Source organism: Podarcis filfolensis, assembly GCF_964270895.1.
Source record: "Podarcis filfolensis genome assembly, chromosome: 11".
In the NCBI taxonomy this organism is placed as follows: Eukaryota; Metazoa; Chordata; class Lepidosauria; order Squamata; family Lacertidae; genus Podarcis; species Podarcis filfolensis.
Window position 1 is genome coordinate 17,890,632 of NC_139613.1, and position 17,095 is coordinate 17,907,726.

The following is a 17,095-nucleotide window of genomic DNA, read 5'->3' on the forward strand; positions in this document are numbered from 1 at the left end:
GCCTTCCTTTGAAGCCTGCAAAGAGTGATGCACAGCACTGCTTGTCTCGTGGGTTGCATTGCATTGTGAGCGGCAGGGTGCAAGACTCGGGTTCCTGCTTCAGCCACACTGGACATTTTCCCTAATTTCATTTGCAGATGAAACGGCCATTTGCCTACCAGGTATTTTTCATATTTTGTTACCCTGCCTTTTCTCCCCTGCTTTTCCTCCTTAGTTATTCAGGGAGCGACAGTATTCTCTGTCAAGAGAAAACCAGAAGCAGCTGTGACAACAGGCAAAAGCCAAAATCAGTGACCACTGAGGGCCCAAACCATACATGATGAAGGATTTCAATTATGGGTCTCCTGTATATTTTTGGGATTATTTTTTTAATACAAGTGTAGGGGTGGGTTCCAAATTGGGCCTCATCTGCACTATAAATTTGAAGCAGTATCATCCCACTGTAAACATTCATGGCCTCCCTCAAAGAATCCTGGGAACTGTAGATTGTAAGGGGCGCTGAGAGCAGTTGGGAGACTTCCTGTTCCTCTCACAGAACTACAAGTCTTATGGGTTAACAGCCAATGCCTTTTATCAGGGAACTCTCAGAATTCTAGCTCCATAAGGGAAATCAGGGCCTCCTAACAATGGTGCCAAGGATTGGAACTGTGTCCAGGATGTGTGCTTTGCTGCTGAGCTACACAGGCACCGCTTCTGGGTCATTCTTCTGCTCCCACCACTCAGGGGGACTATCAGCAGCTCTGTGGGCATCAGGGAGGGGGTTGGAGAGGTTTAGATTGGGGAAATAGCATGGGGGTAAAGGTAAAGGGACCCCTGACTGTTAAGTCCAGTCGCGGACGACTGTGGGGTTGCAGCGCTCATCTTGCTTTACTGGCCAAGGGAGCTGACGTTTGTCCACAGACAGTTTTTCGGGGTCATGTGGCCAGCATGACTAAGCCGCTTCTGGTGAAACCAGAGCAGCGCACAAAAACGCCGTTTACCTTCCTGCCAGTGCGGTACCTATTTATCTACTTGCACAAGTGTGCCTGCGAACTGCTAGGTTGGCAGGAGCTGGGACCAAACAATGGGAGCTCACCTTGTCACGGGGATTCGAACCGCTGACCTTCTGATCGCGAATTGTAGGCTCCGTGGTTTAGACCACAGCGCCACCCGCTGCACACAACATGGGGGTAGGGGAGGCTTAATATCCACGCACCCTGCTGTTGCCCAAGCAGATTTGGATCACCTTGCATTAACAGCCCTCCCACAAAAATGAGGGGAAGCTGTCCTTGAAATATTGAACGGGTCTCATTTTTGGTTCTCCTGTTTACTCGTAACTGAGCCTTGCTCAAAGGGCACTATAAGAAATGTATAGGAAATGCTCACCATGAATTGTGTTTGCTGTCTCGTTGAGAAGCTGGAGGTAAAAAACCAGTGGCTCATTCTCAGTGTATTGCTAATGACAGTCAGCCTTGATAGATTGAGGTGGACAAATCCCAATGAGCCACGATAAACACCAGTCTCAGTTCAGAGGAAGATTGCATTGGCACTGCATGTCGTTGCACTTTCTTCTTTAATGCTGTTGAAGGGAATGTTTTTACATGCAAATCCTGCCATCTTAACACTGGGTTTTCCTTCATTTCCCAGCTGTTATGGAAGCCATCGAAATACCGCAGTTCATCGGCCGCAGCTACCTTACCTATGATAGCCCAGATATTCTTAAAAGGTAAATAAAGTTAACAGTGGGGTAGCGCTTATTTATAGAGATACGATCTGAGGAACCCTTTGTGTGGATATCTGGTTGTAGAAAGAAAGCAGTGTCGCTTTGTGTCATTCAGACAAATGGCAGGTGCTAAAATGGGACCTTTGGCTAAAGGGCAGATTATAAATGGTCATAATGAACAAAAATGAAATAATACATGAATAAAATAAGGCTGCTTACAAGGAGGTGGAGGATACAGAACATGCCTTATGGGATCAGACCAAGGTCCATCTAGTACAGCTTTCCTCAACCTGATTGCCCTCCAGACACTGTTGGACTACAACTCCCATCAGCCCCTGGCAGCATGGCCAATGACTGTGTAATATAACCCCACCAACCTGATTTGGGAAGATAGCAGAAGATAGACTGCTGCTACCTACAGCTACATGCTTGTATATTTAGCAGGGGTGCTGGTCATCTCTGCTGTATTTCTGTACTTTGGTCAGCCAGTAGTTAATATGGTCCCTTCATGTTAGTTGTTTTCCTTTATATTGGTGTTTAAGAGGATCTTATCTGAGGGGGGCTTACCTAATTGTTCTGTGCCACTTAAAACGTGAATTTCTATTGCATTTTTGTGATGTTTTTAAACATTGCAAACCACTTAGAGACATCTTCGAAGTTTGAAGCAGTATATAAATTACCCAAACAAACCTCATAAATAAATAGATGGCGACAAGAGCTGTACCCAGTCCGACGGGCGAGGTACAAATAATAAATTTAGTATTATTCAAAATCCAAATATTTGGCACTTTTCAAATCAAGCGGTACTTCATTGTCCTGGAAGCTAAACTGATAAGTGTGGATTTATATTATAGGGAGAGTAGATTCAGCTAGAATTATAGCAAAGATATACATTTATGTGTTAGAGTTGGCATGTTCAACTATGTTTGGGAGGGGGGAGATTATTGATCACAGAGCTTCAGAGGTGCATTATTTTCGCTGCACCATCCAGATGTTGCTTTGTACAATGTGCCTCTCCCCTAAACAGAGTAGCGGGATCAAGAACAAATGTCTTCATGAGGTTTAAGACTACCCTGATGGATGGCCTCTTGCTGTGGAGGGGAGACAGCCCCATGAGACCAAACAGTGACTTCATCTCTCTAGGTCTTCAAGATGGTGCCTTGGTCTTCAGGTAAGCTGCCTGCATCCTCTTTCCCATCCCTACCCCTTGCTTCAGCAGGGGACTCCTGACTAGGAACGGGATATAAATTTGGTCCAGTTTGCAGACCTCTATGAATTTTGCGATGCAGTTCTCCAGCCAACAATGTTCACTAAAAAGCATACATTGCAGGAAAACGTGTCTAAAAATGAATGCGTCGGTGAAAATTACATACACAAATGGATTATGTATTAGAAGAAATTGCTCATGAAAATATGTACAGTTGGCAAAAACTGCCTATGAAAATGTGCTTCTTGGGACTAAAATGTTGCAGAAATGTGGGGAACTGAATTTGAGATTAGAACAATGAGAAACAGAGAGAACTAAAACAGACAGATCCTCCCATCTCTACTTCTGACTCAAGCACACTTGCAGCTCTGCTACTTATCAGACGGCTCCATTTACTTCAATAGAGAGGAGGAGCTCCATGTGCATAATGAATGCGTATATTCAAGCAAATGAGAGCAAGTGTCTTGTGAGGACACTTTGCTTAAAGAAGGCTTATCTTCACCAGATCAGAGAGCATCCAGCATTTGAATAAACCTGGGCATTTAAGATTTGGTTGCTCACCTACTGCAGTGAGAGAAACCAAGGATGCTATTGGAATTCAAGGTTAGGAAAGTGACCAGACCTGTTTCTCCCTGGGTACAATCTTAGCGGAAGATAATTTGTGAACGGGAGCACAAGAACAAGAGTGATTACTTTTAATAGGACAAGAATATACAATTTTGTTTAGTCCCATGGGAAAGCGGAGGCGAGATCTACCTTGCTCTTTGGGTCTCCATAATCACTCACTGTCTCCATAATTTAGTGGAGCATTTTCTGACTTGTTATTCTCAAAAGCAAATGTTCCGTCTGCCAAAAATGAAATGTAAACCCAGGGAATGATAGACAAAAAAACTAGCTGTTTGTCGTCTGGGGATTACTCCCCTGTACTTCAGTGCCTCGGGAAGTTTTCAAATGTACTTCTTCCTCCCCCACCTCCCGGTCAAATTACGAGTTTGTCAAAGAGCCTGCTGTTTCTTTTTGTTACTTTCCTTTCTTCACATTAAATAACCACAGAGCCTTTTGTGAAAGCAGTTGTCACTCCCGGTATGATTGTACGTGGATATGATGCAGCAAAGTGCTATTTTCACAGTACAGTAGAACACACAATAGGAGACACCTCAGGCAACATACAAAGACATATTATGAGCAGTTGGTATTCCGAACGAGGGTAATTATATTCAAATAGTGTTAGGCTACCCAACAAATGGGATGCGGGTGGCACTGTGGGTTAAACCACAGAGCCTAGGACTTGCCGATCAGAAGGTCGGTGTTTCGAATCCCCACGACGGGGTGAGCTCCTGTTGCTCGATCCCTGCTCCTGCCAACCTAGCAGTTCGAAAGCACATCAAAGTGCAAGTAGATAAATAGGTACCGCTCCAGCGGGAAGGTAAACGGCATTTCCGGGTGCTGCTCTGATTCGCCAGAAGCGGCTTAGTCATGCTGGCCACATGACCCGGAAGCTGTACGCTGGCTCCCTTGGCCAATAAAGCAAGATGAGCGCCACAACCCCAGAGTCGGTCACGACTGCACCTAATGGTCAGGGGTCCCTTTACCTTTACCCAACAAAAGCTTCTTCATAACAAACCATCCGCAACACCTTTTTGAAATCTGCCTGATGTTCGCTTCCATTTGGGCAATCACAACTTACCCCCTTTTCACTTTTATCAAGAACTCTTTTGCCCAAAACATTCACACAGTATCCCTTTCTTAAATCCCCACAGCTAGCTTCCAGCACAAACCCTGTGCCCTTACCTTTATTACCCTTTGGCGTCCTTGTCTGCCCCCTCTCCCCATCCCCCATTATATATGGATGGGCTCCAGCTCAGTTCTGGAGCAGGTATTTTATGCAGAAAGTCCTGGGTTTAATCCCCAACATCTCCAGTTAGAGCAAGGAGAGTCATTTTACAACTCTCAGAATGGGTTAACAGTCAACCCCTTTTACAGCTTCCAATGGCCCTAGCCAGGAGTCAAGGATGATGGGAGCTGTAGTACAATAACATCTGGAAGCCGCCATGTTGGCTACCCCAAACTTTTTGTCCAGCTACACTTGACTAATAAAAACGACTCAGGTGAATCATGATTGTGAACTCTCCAGAACATGATGAGCTTGTCTCCTTTGGTTTCAGCTATAATCTGGGCAGCGGCATTGCTACCATAACGGTGAATGGCTCCTTCAACGATGGCAGGTGGCATAGAGTAAAGGCAGTTCGGTAAGTTGTTTGTTGTTATCGTCAACTTCCGATGTGGTGCTTTGAGGAATATTGGCAAGAAGTCAGGTTTCTTTTCTAAGAGATGGGTAATCTAAATGTTAGTTGCATAAATACAAGGAAGGGATGAGAGGGACAAGGAAGGTGCAAGGTGAAAACGACTATATACAACTCTTAACAATTGGTAGAGCATGAGACTATTAATCTCAGGGTTGTGGGTTAGAGTTTCACCATCTGAATGAGCCACAGGAGAAGAAGTCACAGCATCTTTTTCACTGCCACATGCAGGCTCCTTGAGGGGACTCTGCAACTCATTGACTCAAGACCTTTTTCCTGCAGGAGGCATTTGGGAGTGAGACAAATCAAGTCGGGTTCCGTGCAAAACTGATGCTGCAATTGTTTTTGTTTTGTTCCTCTATGCTGGCTCTGAAGACTCCCTTAATGTTTTTTGTTTATTGCTCATTTTTATTACAGTTGGAAATGATCAATTTTATTATTGTATGGGTTTTTATCTACTTTTTGTTAATTGCCTTGAGTGCTGGTAAAACAGAAGGCAGGATATTGAACCTTCTAAATGAATAAGTCAGTCTGGCATCATATTGACTGGGGCATGTGAACCAAGTGACTGTGCCAAAGCCTTTGCAGAAAAATGGGTTTTGAGCAGAAAGATGCCAGGGTGGCCAGGTTTCTTGAGAGAGCATCTTATCCCCTGTATATGCTCAGTGGGTCACTACATTCTACCAGAGAGTTTCTCCTTCAAACCCTCCCCCTAAAATCAGAAGCCTGCTACACTGTCACTCAGCGCAATACTTTTGCCGTGGCTGCCCATTCTGTGGAAGAACATCTCTGCTGAGATACAACAGGCACCCACAATCTCTACTTTCCAGAGCCAACTGAAGTCATTTTTGTTTCCTCAAGCTTTTCCAGCTGGGCACCTTAGATGTCCATTTTGTATTGTTTTAAAAGCTATCTTCAGTTGTTGTTTTTTTAATACTGAATTACTTTTCGATATTTTTATGGCATGTCTGTAAGTTGCCTTGAGACATGAGACAATTCATAAATTTAACAGCAGCAGCAACAACAAAAACACGAACAAACAAATAATATGAAGCCCACGAATGTTTCTCCAGCTCAGATTAGAATCCAAGCTGGAGAATCCACATTTTACCCATCCATTTCTCAGACACCCCAACTCTCACCCAGCCTCCCACAATCTCCAACCCCCCAACCATTCCATATAAAAGACCACCAGGTATTGGAATGATCAACTTCTATTTAGGCTGTGTACACACCATACATTGAAAGCCTATTATCCCCCCCCCAATAATTATGGGAACTATTATTTGTTAATGATACTGAAAATAGTAGCTCTGTGAGGGGTAAACCACAGTTCTGAGGATCATTGTGGGGAAATGATGTGCCTTCAAGGTGCTTTAAATCTATGGGGCTGGATTCAACTAACTGGTCCTATTTGTGAAAGCCCAAGGCAAGGACTTCTGATAGCACAACAGGGCTTCCCCCCCCCCCACATACCCAGTGGTCAGAATAACCCCCAGAAGAAGAGTTCACGGGTGGAAGAGAGGAAGAACGCTTGCACCGATGGGAGCGTTTGTAACAGTGTGACATGGAATTCCTCCCTTGGAGTGTATATTAACATGGTGCAGCTGCACAACTCATATGATACTACTTACCCATGTTACGATACTAACAATGTGAAAATGTGCATGTATTTAAGGGATGGGCAGTCCGGGAAAGTAACGGTGGACGACTATGGTGCTAGAACTGGCAAATCACCAGGAATGATGAGACAGTTGAATATCAATGGGGACCTCTTCGTTGGTAAGTTCCTCCTAAATTCTGTTACCTACCTTTCTTAAGAGTTGTAGAGAGGCTGGTTCATGCACACAAGCCATTCAAGACAGTTGTTTACTGTAGGACGAGTAGTGCTCATGCATGCAGTTGTTGTTTTGTCCACACAGCACTGTTGGGATCAACATGCCAGTCTGCACCGTATCCCCCACCCCCCAAAAAAATTAATATGGATTTTTACTTTCTGGGGGAAATCCAATTACAGTGCAACCTCGGTTGTCAAACGCTTTGGAAGTTGAATGTTTTGGCTTTCAAACGCCGGCAACTCGGAAGTGAATGCTTCCGTTTCTCCATTTTTTCAATGGATTTTGCTGACCGACAGTCGCGCCTCTGTTGTCTAACGGTCTTCCGAAATGGATTATGTTCGACAACTGAGTTTCCACTGTATTTATCTACCTAACAAAAACAACCTGTGGCCTCTTTACAATGATTGGTTGGCCACCATGGGAAAGAGATGCAAGACAAGGTAGGCCTTTGGCCTGATGAAGAAGGGCTACCCTTTGGTTATCGTGAGCTGCTGAGAGGACCTTTTAAGGGCCCTTAAAAGAAGCATGTAAACCTTTTTAAATAAGCACATCCTTACTTACTTAGTTTCTCCATCTCTCTCTCTCTCTCTCTTTCTGGCAGGTGGAATGAAAGAGATCGCTCTGCATACAAACAGACAGTATATGAGGGGCTTGGTGGGTTGCATTTCCCACTTCACGCTTTCTACGGATTACCATATTTCACTGGTTGAAGATGCGGCTGATGGGAAGAACATCAACACTTGCGGGGCAAAGTAACAGGTGGGAAATAGACAGAGGGAAGAGCCTTTCACCACTGTTCTTGCACACAGAGGACTTGCCTTCTGAGCGAGGCCTGGAAGCAAGAAGCAACCTGAAGCAAAAATCACAGAAGGGGACCATTTGCCACTCTCCTTTCCTTTGGATAACATGCTCTCTCTGTCAGTGCAGGAGCACAGTGCAGGAGTTCCACCCTTTAAACTGCAAATAGTTGTAGAGTCCCGTGCAGCAGAGCACCTATGCTGTTGTCTACGGCCGCTCCCTACCCATTAACGTGCATCCTTTGCAGCAGGGCTGCCTTCAAGCCCACTTGCCTTTGCAGTAGCCTCCTCACACAGTGAGCAAAAGCTGGGCAGGTTGGGTAGCAACATGCCCCATTTTGCTGGCAAGTGGAGCTTTTGGTTTTTGTGGCTGGGAACAAGAGCTCTGCTGCATTGCAGAGAGAGAAAGATTGGAAGCCTCCATCTTGGTTCCTGCTGTGCCCCTAGGCCCTTCCCTGTAGTAAGAATGTGCAGAATTAAGAGGGTGAAAATGGTAGCAGCGCTTGTTGTGACCACCTCATCGTTTCAGCCACAAAATATCTACTAGCATCCGTGGCTGGAGAATAGTATAGTCTGCTTTCTTGTGCTTTGAAGAACAGATCCACCTCTGTCGCGCAGCACGTTGTATCGATCACTATTCTAGTCTCATTCATAGGCTGGGCCCAGGAGAGGCAAACAGTAGATCACAGCATCAGATTTGTACTGCTCATCTTCAGGCTGCAGACAGAAAGGCTTTATTTGCTTGAATCCCCAGAATCTCTGCACCTAGCATGGTAAGGATTATAGCTTTCCATCTGCAGGGACTTTTTTTTTAACATAGAAAGAATGATCATTTATGCAATATCCTGCTGACGTGTTACAATCCAGGAAGAGCTTTAACCATGCGATATGCTGGTTTTGTACACAAAAGGCTATTGCTTTACTCCCATTTTCTCTCTGCCTGGGGAGCAGCACCAGAGCAGGGAATTCCCTTCGGTCTTTAAGCCTTGCTACAGATCTGCTGACAGAGAAGGGATGGTATTCGGCATTGGTGTTGACGCTCACAAGGACTGCGTTGCTGGCCAACAGTGAAGGTTCTGCATCAGTCCAGCTTAACAAGCAAACAAAAAGAGGGGGGAGAGGATGTAATGAGTTACAGACCATACCCTTGGCTCACACAGTGTGTCTTTATGACCTATGGGTCAGTACTGAAATTGTGGTAACTTATGCAGCCTTAATGGCACAGCAACTGTATCATCCACACCACTGAGTGGCATATTTTGAAAGTGTTGTATTTATGCATCCCTTTATCCTATTCCAGCCTCAAATCAGTTGCAGGTATTTGCAGCTCCAATCTACCCAGTGTAAATACTCACAAGAAGTTATACTCCTTTCCAGAGTTCTGTTGTTTCCCAAAGATAATCCTCCTTACTATTTTGAAAACTCTACTTTTTTATTACAAGCAATTGGGGGGGGGGGACCGGAACCCAACAACCACATTTTATAGCAGTAATTTTGCACCTGTATTTTTATATAGCAGAGGCGGCAGCAGTGATTGGCTAGTTTTGTAAAAGGATTAGGTGTCTCACACAGAGTTTAGCATGCTGCAGATCTTTCCCAAAAGGAATAAGGAGTGCTAAGATTCTTAGGTTTGGGGTGGGCAAGGATATTTTGCTTGTGCTTATTCTACAGGTTTAGTGGGAAATATTTGTGAAATGTAACTGGTTTTACAATCATCATCTTTGTTTTTGTAAATTTAGACTGCTGAAAATGTACATTAATGAAGCTTTTCTGGCTTGAAGTATTGAAAAGATGTTAAAAGTTCTGTTCTACTATGATATTTGGTCATCAAGTATCTTTTGTTTGTTTTTTTAAATTGAGCACCCTAAGCTTAGGTACAAGTTAAGATTCATGGGGTAACTTCAGAAGGTGCCTGTAATGCGTCATGAATACATAGTACACATGTCATGCTGGACATATGACCCAGAAAGCAGTCTGTGGACAAATGCTGACTTCCTTCGCCCAAAAAGCGAGATGAGCGCCACAACCCCATGATCACCTTAGACTGGACTTAACTGTCTGGGGTCCTTTACCTTTTTACCTTAGTAAAGAAAGTAGAACACTGTCAGGATAAGAGTTTAGATACACATAGCGCAAAGTCATGGTGTCTAAAGCAGACCATAGTTTATCACAAACTTGCTGCTTGTATGAATTGAGAAGATTCTACGTGCAAAAAATGGAATAAAAACAGGTTTGCAAGGGGAAAGTAGTACAAACTTCTGAAGAGTAAGAAAATACACATTTATTTAACTCCATGACAGTATTCTGCCAAATTCTTAATACATGCATATTACAGGCATAAGCAGTACATTGCCATTTATGTTCATGCTAAAGTCAGTATATCAATACTGTATCACTTAAACTTTGCCACTCCCTCCTCCCCAGTTGTGTTCCACAATATTATCCTCCACTAAAGTTGCCTACTTGGGAAATTTCACCAAGGCTAAATATTTAGCTGCTGAAGTACTGTTTCTATCATTTGGATGTTTAGGGGAGGAAACATTGCCCTTCCCAGGCTTGCGTTGCACAAATACTCAAGATGTTCATTACTACAACATCCCCCTAACCCCAAGGAGGTTATTGGCTTCGGAATGGATGCACTTTTATCAGAGGATGGCTGGGTTTTCACTCATGCACTTCAAATTTTGCAGCTTTCCCAAAGCAAGCACACCCTCCTTTCACTGGTGCGCAACGTTTCTAAATTCCAAGGGCACTGTGTGAGATTGAAAGTAGTCTCAAAAAGACATCCCCGAGATTTAAATATGCACAACATAAGTACATTCATTTGCATACATCACATAGGTTTGCTTAAGAGACACAACAATACCTGAGCTGTTTTGGCTTCAAATCACCAAATTCAGCAATCCAAAGTACAGAGATAGGAAGCAAGGCTAAGTTAGGGCAAACTGGTTGCATAGGAATTAAAACACAGGCAATGGTTCAGTCTTCCAGTCAGTTCAATATTATAATGCTCATTTAATATTTTAAAAAGTATTGAGATTAGCTTCACATCTATTACACATTATCCATTTAATATGCTATGTACACTTTTAATAAAAACCATCATAATGTACTGAACTATAAAAACACAGCATATATCATACAAGTAACGGCTTTACTTACAAAGTCCCTCCCCTAACCCCATTTATGCTCCCTCCCACCCAACACAACTCCCCATCCTTACTTCCTTCGAGTCTATGCTTCATCTCACTGCAGGAGATTTCACATTCACAATGAAGGCCTAAAGGAGACCACACAGCCACGTGGAAAGTTCTCTCCGCCCCCTACTATACACACAGGGGACAATTCACAAACCAGCCACAGCGGTGTGGTTCTGTCAAAATCGGTGCAAGTCAGTGGTTTGCAAGCATCCTACCCATTAAGAAACACACTCCACGCCAACAGGTCTGCTGAGCAATCCCGCTGAGCCTCTCAGAGGATCTTACAGCACATTTTAATGCATGGATGCGCGCTTGGACCATCCAGCGCACAGCACCTGTTTGCCATTGCCCCATGTGAACTAAGAGTGCCCCCTAAAATAACAAAACAACTCTGCATATGCACATCACCTGTAAGATCAGTAGTGGATCTTCAGATAAGATGGGCTGTCACTGCTGATCTTTGAACTGTGGTTTGAACACCACTGCTCCCTCTTCAGACAGTTCTTTTCCAGGTCCCTACATCTTAACTTGCAGCCCAGCTAACCCACAGCCACAATCTATAAACAGCAAGTGTGGGGTCTCTCAGTGCACAGCACAACTGAAATTCGTGCATACAGCCTAAGGCCTTTCCCTCCTTTAAATCTGGGGTTTAAAGGGGGGGAAGGACCGAGACAACACTGGGATAGGGAGGACAGGTGGGTGCAACATTTTGCTCGGGTTGGGCCAGACCCCTAGATCACGAGGAGCCCATTAACCTTTAGTGGCTTGAAACGCTAGAGGCACATTCCCGCTGAACCCTCTTAAGTACAATTGCACAAGTCCTACTGAAATAAATGGAGGCTGCTGAGCAGAGTCCTTTAGGGGAAAATCAAATATTTCAAGCAGGGCTTTTCCAAAACAGCAGGCAGCCCCAAACTCCTGCCCATTTCCCTTCCATACGAGAAAAAGCTTTTCAGAGACAAGTCACGACGGATCTTTGGGTGTTCCTCTACAGTAGCTTCCACATACTTTGTTTTGCACTTCAGCAGTCATGCTGGATTACAGGAAGCATTCTAGAGCAGCAAGACATAAGCGCCTTTCCCCTTCAGATGCTCCCTCCTAGCCAGCAAATACCTAGTTGTCTGCCATGGAGATTGACGGCTTGTGCTAGTCGCACACAGTGCCCCATGCTACTGACAGGCAGGGGATAGCAGCTTTTTGACACCAGGCATCAGAAACACTCTAATCCCTTCCCAACTGCTTTGGGCCGTGTACGCTAAAAGACAATAATGGGCACCCGAACGGAGATATAAATACACACTGGTGGTGTCCCTGCTGCTTCCCCTGACAAGAGCCGCACTTTGCAAGCATTTTAGGGAAGAATCCACCTGCCCACTCCTCTTGCATAGTCACCACTGGATGGAATTGCCACGCAGCAAAATTATTCCAAGATCTTCACATAAAGGGAAGAAAGTGATTCAGAGGGTGAAAAGAAACCACTCCTATGTTTTCAGCATTATAGCTTACTCTTATCTGCTAAATCAGGTTTCCTCAACCTGATGCCCTCCTGAAGGCCTTGCATACAACTCCCATCAACCACTACGGCCGATGGTAGTTGTTGTGGTGCAAAGCAGCTGGAAAGCAACAGGTTGAGGAAGCCGGCAATAAATCATGTTTATGAGGTATATTGTATGCAAAGGTTCTAAAAAAAATGTACATCCTACAACACTTCAAAAGTGCCATCTCTCTCTCTCACACACACACACAACACACACACAAACGACTCACAGTCCCTTTCCTCCCATTCAGTCAGCACAAAACAACAAATATGACTTAAATGCCATGATGCCCTTCAAAAATTCTGCTCTTAAAAACAAAATGACAAAAAAGTATTAAAAACATATGGCTCAAATGAAAAGCAAAAGGAAGGAACCCTCCAGAACAAAATGAACACTATATACTAAACGCGACAAAAAGGTTTAAAATGTTAAAATGAAAGGGGTGACCAGACTCTTAATTTCTCCCACCTTCTGAAATAGGTGCCATACCTCCGCCTCAGAAATACTTCTTAGAACTGCTCTAGAAAAGATGGTTTAAACATTTTAGTTGAACCTATATGAAACATACTCCAGATGCTAGAAAACCACTCAAGCTAATCTTTCACTTTTAAGGGCAGAAAGCACAAGATAATTAAGGCCTCAGCCTTCACATGAACACAGAAGCAGACTTCCTAACCTACTGATGCCTGTTATAGCACCACATGAGGTAGGGGGCCTTGCTGGGATTTTGGCAGGGAGAGGAAGCGTTATACTTCCTTTCCCAACCGCTTATTCTTAGACAGGTCAGGTTTCCCCCAGGGCTGCTTGTTACATAACAAACTTCATCCACATTAATGGCTGGCATTCACATGACATGTCACGTCTAGTTGAAAGCACTATCAGGGTGCAGCATGGGAAAAGGATGCGAGTGAGCAAGGGCAATGCTACTTGTTTGCCCTAGTGGCAACGCCACATAATAAGCACATCCAATTGGCTATGTAGTGTCTAAACCCTGATAGGCTAGCCTGTATGTAGCATCTCACCATTCCAGCTTGCTATCTAAACCCTAATAGACTGGAATGGCATCGTGAGGGGAAACCAAAATGGTACTGGAGAAGCAGCAGAATGGGAAAAGAGTAGCTTTACAGATGAAAGCTCAGTGCAAAATTCAGGGACGGTGATTTTTTAAAAAAAGAAAACACCACATGCATTATTTACCCAACAATATGTTGTTGCAAAAAGTTTTAGTTCAGTTTGTGGTTTTGCAGTTACTACATGTTTCAGGGCATTTTTCTGATGTGTTTCTGCATTTCAAGATCTCTGATATGCTGCAATGGACTACTTCTTGATATGAGGCAATTACAAAATTAAGGGTGGGACAAGATGATGAAGGGGGGAGGGGAATACTATCATGATATTCAGCTGGAAAGAAGTCACTCCTATCCGCTTAACGGACCAAAACAAATCCACATGGTAATCTCACACTGGTGGATAACAGGCTGCCATTGCACCACATGTTTTACCACAGAAATGCAGCAAATGTGTGGTCAAAATTCTCTTGTAACACTTTGCAGGATGATACAAACAACCTCATACAAGACATATTGTTTTACCACATGCCAGGGATCAGAAGAAACCAAATCTAATTCCTGAGCGGAAAGCCTTGAAAAAGCAGCTTAAGAAAATAAAAGGCACTCTGCTAATTAAAAAAAAAACCATCAGCGCCACACCCCCCCCCCCGTCTAGATTTTAAGGAATGTTTGGTGTCACGACTAGCCAATGTTACAGCCTATTTACAGTCCTTGAAAATAGGGTAAACAAGACTACTGCGTTTAGCACCTGAGGGACAAGCACTATTGCTATGTGGGGGGAAAAAGGGATAGTGATTAATACTAGAAACACCCTTGTGTTTTTGCGTGTATGTGTCGGGGGGGGGGGAGGTCCCAGTTAACAAAAGTAATAAAGGAAGACTCCTCCACACTGAAATGCACTCTACAAGTGTGATTTCCTTCTGACAACAGTGAATCAAACCTATAAAGCACCTCCACCAAATTTTGCGCTTAAAATGGACATTTGAAATATAATAGACCTGAAATATTTCAAATTATTTCAAAGTAGCTGGAAAACTCAAGACCATTCCATGAAAAATCCCCATCACAGTCGAGCTAACATGTAGGCTTCAGTAGCTCAGAGTAGGCCTATTACATTGGTCCCTTGACTCGATTTCTAAAGAATTTGCTACATACAAAGTGTTCAACAGGCAGTTGCCAATGAGGGCATCTGAAATAAGTTTATATACCACAAACATATATTATTCTATGTGTATGTAAATGCCACTTCCATAAGTAGTGTGTAATTATAGACTTGCATGAGCAAGAAATATACTGTAAATGCAAGGATCTGATTTAGCTTTGCTTTAAGGCTGCAACCCGGGGGGGGGGGGAATATGTTGTGGTTTTAAAGAAGAGCTTCAATGTGCAAATTCCAGAGTATATGTATACAAAACGAGACATCCTCTCCACTTGTTTTCTGGGCAAATATTTGCAAATAAATTCAGGAGAGGGAAACTCCATTTGCATGGAAACATAACCATGCATGAAAAAAATTGTATTCATGCATGAAATGTATTGCATGGAAATGTATTCATTGCAATACACATGCAAACGTATTCACAGGTGGCCACTCCCCCATGAGTAACAGTTTCCCACAGATATGATGGACGGAAAACCGTTCTCGAGTTTGCCCCGATTATGATTTCGGTGCTCAAGCAGGGGAAGAGCTTTGGAAGACGAAAGCTAAAGACCCAAGACCCAGGATGGTAAATCTGCCTCTGCAAAAATGGTGCCTTCACCCTGCACTTCAGGTTGCAGGAGGGGGATGACATGACTGGATGGTCCTCAACAAAGACACCAAAAAAAGGCCCCCACAGAAAAGAAAAAATAGCATGTCAGGGAGGTGGATTCCTGCCTAGCATGACTACTTGAGGTCAAGATGATTTTATATTAAAAAACATTGCTTAAAAAGCTGGAAGCTTCACACATTTATCTATTCCTGACTGAGATTTTAAAATCAGTGTTACACTTTTTGTTTTTGCACCCCTGAGTCATCTATTGCAAATTGGTTTATACAGTAGGTACAGGAACTCGTGTCCCGGCTTGTCAAACTCAGCCACCCCACAGATCAGCTGTAGCCATGGCTGATCAGCTGTTTGAAGATGGAGCTCTTCCACACAAACCGGTTTAAGTCCCATAGAAGTCAAAGGGAATGCTGTGCCTGAAAGCAGTAAGGTGCTTCTACAGAGCAGGTTGAGGAACGGAGCCTTCAAACCGCCAGCAACTGCAAAATGGTAGTGTTTGGGTACTGTAGTGTTTGGTTGCACAGAATCATAGAAAAACGGATTAAAAAAGAAAATATATATACCTCTGACGAAGCAGCAAGGCCCTAATCCTGCACATACCTGATGTGCGTCAATGCCTTTAAAAGCCTAACAATCCAAGTGCGTGATCTTTGTAATAATTTCTCCCTGCTATTCAAAATGGAAAACCAGAAAAAAAATAGTCGCAAAAGGAGAGCGCTATGCTCTATTGACAAGGCAGATTTGAGGAGGGGACTGCCCCTCCCCCAACAGATACAGACCTTCTGCTACTCTTTGGTTTCATAAAGGGTTACCTCAGAGCACCTGTTCCCCCATTGGGGCACAATAAATTAGCATCTCTGTCGCCCGAAACAAATATTGCCGCTTCCACTGTTAACGTAAAACAAGGCCAGCGTTCAATTTCAGCGAATGACATTATAAACCCTCCAGTATAGTGTCTCCAAGGCTGCTAAGCAATTTCTGCAGCAATTTCTGCTTTTCAGAGCAACTTGTTACCACCTCAAGGCTGCTAAGCATTTGGTTTGTTGTGAAAGAAGTTAGCAAAGGACCACCCCGTGTTGGTGGCTTTGGGGGAGTCTTCGTCCTCTTTGGGTGGGATCAAAAACTGCCGAGAATTAATGGAACAAGGGCTCCCAAAGGAGGTGTTTTCATTGTTGCTCCCAGTGGATGCAGGAGAATCTGGGCAGTCTGTATTCCAGGAGGAAGTATTCACTTGAGGTCTGTAGCCTGCAGCCTTGTCCAAGTCCTCTTCGACGGACGAAGAGTCCTCCATTTTTATCAAGCTATTCACCGGCAGCTGCATTTGAGGTTTATAGCCTGCTGCCGCCACACAGTCAACTTCTGGTTCTTCCTTCAGTTTCACTGGAGCTGGGTACATAGTCTGGATGTCAATGTAGACAACTTGGGAAGACCCCGTCGATTCGTCGATTGGTGGGTTAGAGATCTCCTCCTCGATGATTGGCGGGCAGTAGGAGACGACAATGTGGCTCTCCGTGTCAGAGTCAGCGCCATCTTCCGGAAGCTCATCTGCTACGGGCGATGTAATGGCTGTATCTTCAATCTTCAGGCAAGGGGACTGTGTTTCAACCACTTCAATGTTGTTGGGGGTACAGGGATTCATCTCCAGGGTTTTGGAATTGGGGTTTCCCTATAAAT

The 17,095-nt window shown here is 44.0% G+C and overlaps 2 protein-coding genes across 2 annotated transcripts in view; one reads left to right on the forward strand and one right to left on the reverse strand.

Moving 5' to 3' along the window:
* The window catches only part of EGFLAM (EGF like, fibronectin type III and laminin G domains), a 106,758-nt gene extending 92,328 nt beyond the window's left edge, over positions 1-14,430 (forward strand). The window contains exons 19-23 of the mRNA XM_083576043.1: positions 1,627-1,705; positions 2,730-2,873; positions 5,075-5,158; positions 6,891-6,994; positions 7,652-14,430. Coding sequence (XP_083432169.1) covers positions 1,627-1,705; positions 2,730-2,873; positions 5,075-5,158; positions 6,891-6,994; positions 7,652-7,806 — 566 coding nt within the window. The 3' untranslated portion in view covers positions 7,807-14,430. The remainder of the gene's footprint in view (positions 1-1,626; positions 1,706-2,729; positions 2,874-5,074; positions 5,159-6,890; positions 6,995-7,651) is intronic.
* LIFR (LIF receptor subunit alpha) overlaps positions 10,104-17,095 on the reverse strand; it is an 86,391-nt gene continuing 79,399 nt past the window's right edge. The window contains 1 exon segment of the mRNA XM_083576038.1: positions 10,104-17,087. Within this exon segment, the coding sequence (XP_083432164.1) occupies positions 16,449-17,087 (639 nt within the window). The 3' untranslated portion in view covers positions 10,104-16,448.